This window comes from Pygoscelis adeliae, unplaced genomic scaffold (assembly GCF_000699105.1).
Source record: "Pygoscelis adeliae isolate BGI_AS28 unplaced genomic scaffold, ASM69910v1 Scaffold85, whole genome shotgun sequence".
In the NCBI taxonomy this organism is placed as follows: Eukaryota; Metazoa; Chordata; class Aves; order Sphenisciformes; family Spheniscidae; genus Pygoscelis; species Pygoscelis adeliae.
Window position 1 is genome coordinate 8,385,079 of NW_008824900.1, and position 2,115 is coordinate 8,387,193.

Below are 2,115 nucleotides of genomic sequence, written 5' to 3' on the forward strand. Positions count from 1 at the left end.
GTCCCTCTGGCATGTCAACCACACCACTCAGCTTGGTGTCATCTGCAAACTTGCTGAGGGTGCACTCGATCCCACTGTCTATGTCATTGATGAAGATATTAAACAGTACCGGTCCCAATACAGACCCCTGCAGGATGCCACTCGTCACCAATCTCCATCTGGACATTGAGCCGTTGACCACTACCCTCTGGATGCGACCATCTAACCAATTCCTCACCCACCGGACAGTCCACCCATCAAATCCATAGAGAGAAGGATATTGTGGGGGACCGTGTCAAAGGCCTTACAGAGGTCCAGATAGACGACATTTGTAACCCTTCCCATGTCCACCGATGTAGTCACTCCATCATAGAAGGCCACTAGGTTAGTCAGCCAGGACTTGCCCTTGGTGAAGCCATGCTGGCTCTCTCTCTCTAGCCAGATATAGACATCTGGCTATTCTCTTGCATATTCAAAAAGGAGGAGTGTCTTCAAATAAGAGTTCTTCCAATGTCAAACCACTAGCCACCAGTAATGGCCAATTTCATCTGAAGTTTTGAAAAAGTTATTGATCTTTCACAGTCACTGCAGAAAGAACTTACCCTCAGGAGCCTCGGGCTCTGTGTTGGCTTCATTTTGCTTTGTTTCTTGTTTGCTTAGAAGTTTTTGGTCCTCCCCCTCAATGTAAGCATCCTTGTCGTTACATGCACTGGAAAAGAATGAGACTCATTTCAGGTACTACACAAGGTGTCAAAACAATCAGCTTCCTATCCCAACTGCCAGGAAGAAGAAAAATCTGTCCCCAGCTCCCTTCTTCCTTGTTTACAACACTAAGCTTGCTTCCCCTCCAAACCACACACTCTTTTTTTCTCCATTCCTCTTCAAGCTCACTTTTCACCTTAATCTTTCTAACTCTCTCCAGACGTCTTTCAAGCAAGACTTTTTCCACCCTGCTGTTTCCACTTTCTCCAAAACCAGTTTCCTTCCCACTGCCTGTTCTCTTCTAATGTCCCAGGGACTCTGGGCCCCTTAATTGTGGTTTACAGTAGACAGAGTAACACATTAATTGCCATGAAAAACATGCACGCATCAAAAGGAATGGGAAAAGAGAAAGACAGAGATGCCCAGCATGCCTTATACATCCACAGAGTGCATGAGTGAGCAGGGTTAAGAGCAAGTACTACCTGCAGACGCCCTTGTTACCAGTCCCTCTGCCTGTTCCAGCTTGGTGAACTTCTCTGACACTCTGCCTTTCAGTCCTCAGCTTCGTTGCCCCAGTTACAGCATAGCTGATGCTTGGAGACAGGAATTCCCTCCTCCCTCTCTTCCCCCAGCGGAGAAAAAAGAGGCCCTTTCAGCGCAGTGTTGTGCCAAGCTGTGGTCAGGGAGATTCAGTTCTGGAACCAATGAGCAACTGTACAGGTTTCTTTTACTTCCGAAAGCTACTAAAAACGTAGTCCTAAGACATCTGAGGTATTCTGACATTTGTATGAAAACACTGCACACAGCAAGGGAGCTTCCAGAACAATAAAGGCTATATAAACCCAAATTTCTTAGAAAGAACTAGGGAAAAAAAAAAATTAAAGATTCAAAATCTTGAATCCAAACATCTCCACCACTTTTCCACCATTCAGAATCAAACTCCCTGAAGATCCAAAGACAGCAAGTGGGATACTTGTACTCCCAATTCCTTTAAGTCTGCTTGTGTTCCACAGGGCTCAGTTTTGGGGCCGGTCTTATGATCTGGATGAGGGGATCGAGTGCACCCTCAGTAAGTTTGCAGATGACACCAAGTTGGGCGGCAGTGTTGATCTGCTCGAGGGTAGGAAGGCTCTGCAGAGGGACCTGGACAGGCTGGATCGATGGGCCGAGGCCAACGGTATGAGATTCAACAAGGCCAAGTGCCGGGTCCTGCACTTCGGCCACAACAACCCCATGCAGCGCTACAGGCTTGGGGAAGAGTGGCTGGAAAGCTGCCTGGCGGAAAAGGACCTGGGGGTGCTGGTCAACAGCTGGCTGAACATGAGCCGGCAGTGTGCCCAGGCGGCCAAGAAGGCCAATGGCATCCTGGCTTGTATCAGAAATAGTGTGGCCAGCAGGAGCAGGGAAGGGATCATGCCCCTGTACGCGGCACTG

The 2,115-nt window shown here is 48.3% G+C and overlaps 1 protein-coding gene across 1 annotated transcript in view; it reads right to left on the minus strand.

The window, feature by feature from the left end:
* DNAH3 (dynein, axonemal, heavy chain 3) overlaps positions 1 to 655 on the minus strand; it is a 67,765-nt gene extending 67,110 nt beyond the window's left edge. Inside the window, exon 1 of the mRNA XM_009324791.1 lies at positions 582 to 655. Within this exon, the coding sequence (XP_009323066.1) occupies positions 582 to 614 (33 nt within the window). The 5' untranslated portion in view covers positions 615 to 655. The remainder of the gene's footprint in view (positions 1 to 581) is intronic.
* Positions 656 to 2,115: the final 1,460 nt, after the last annotated feature.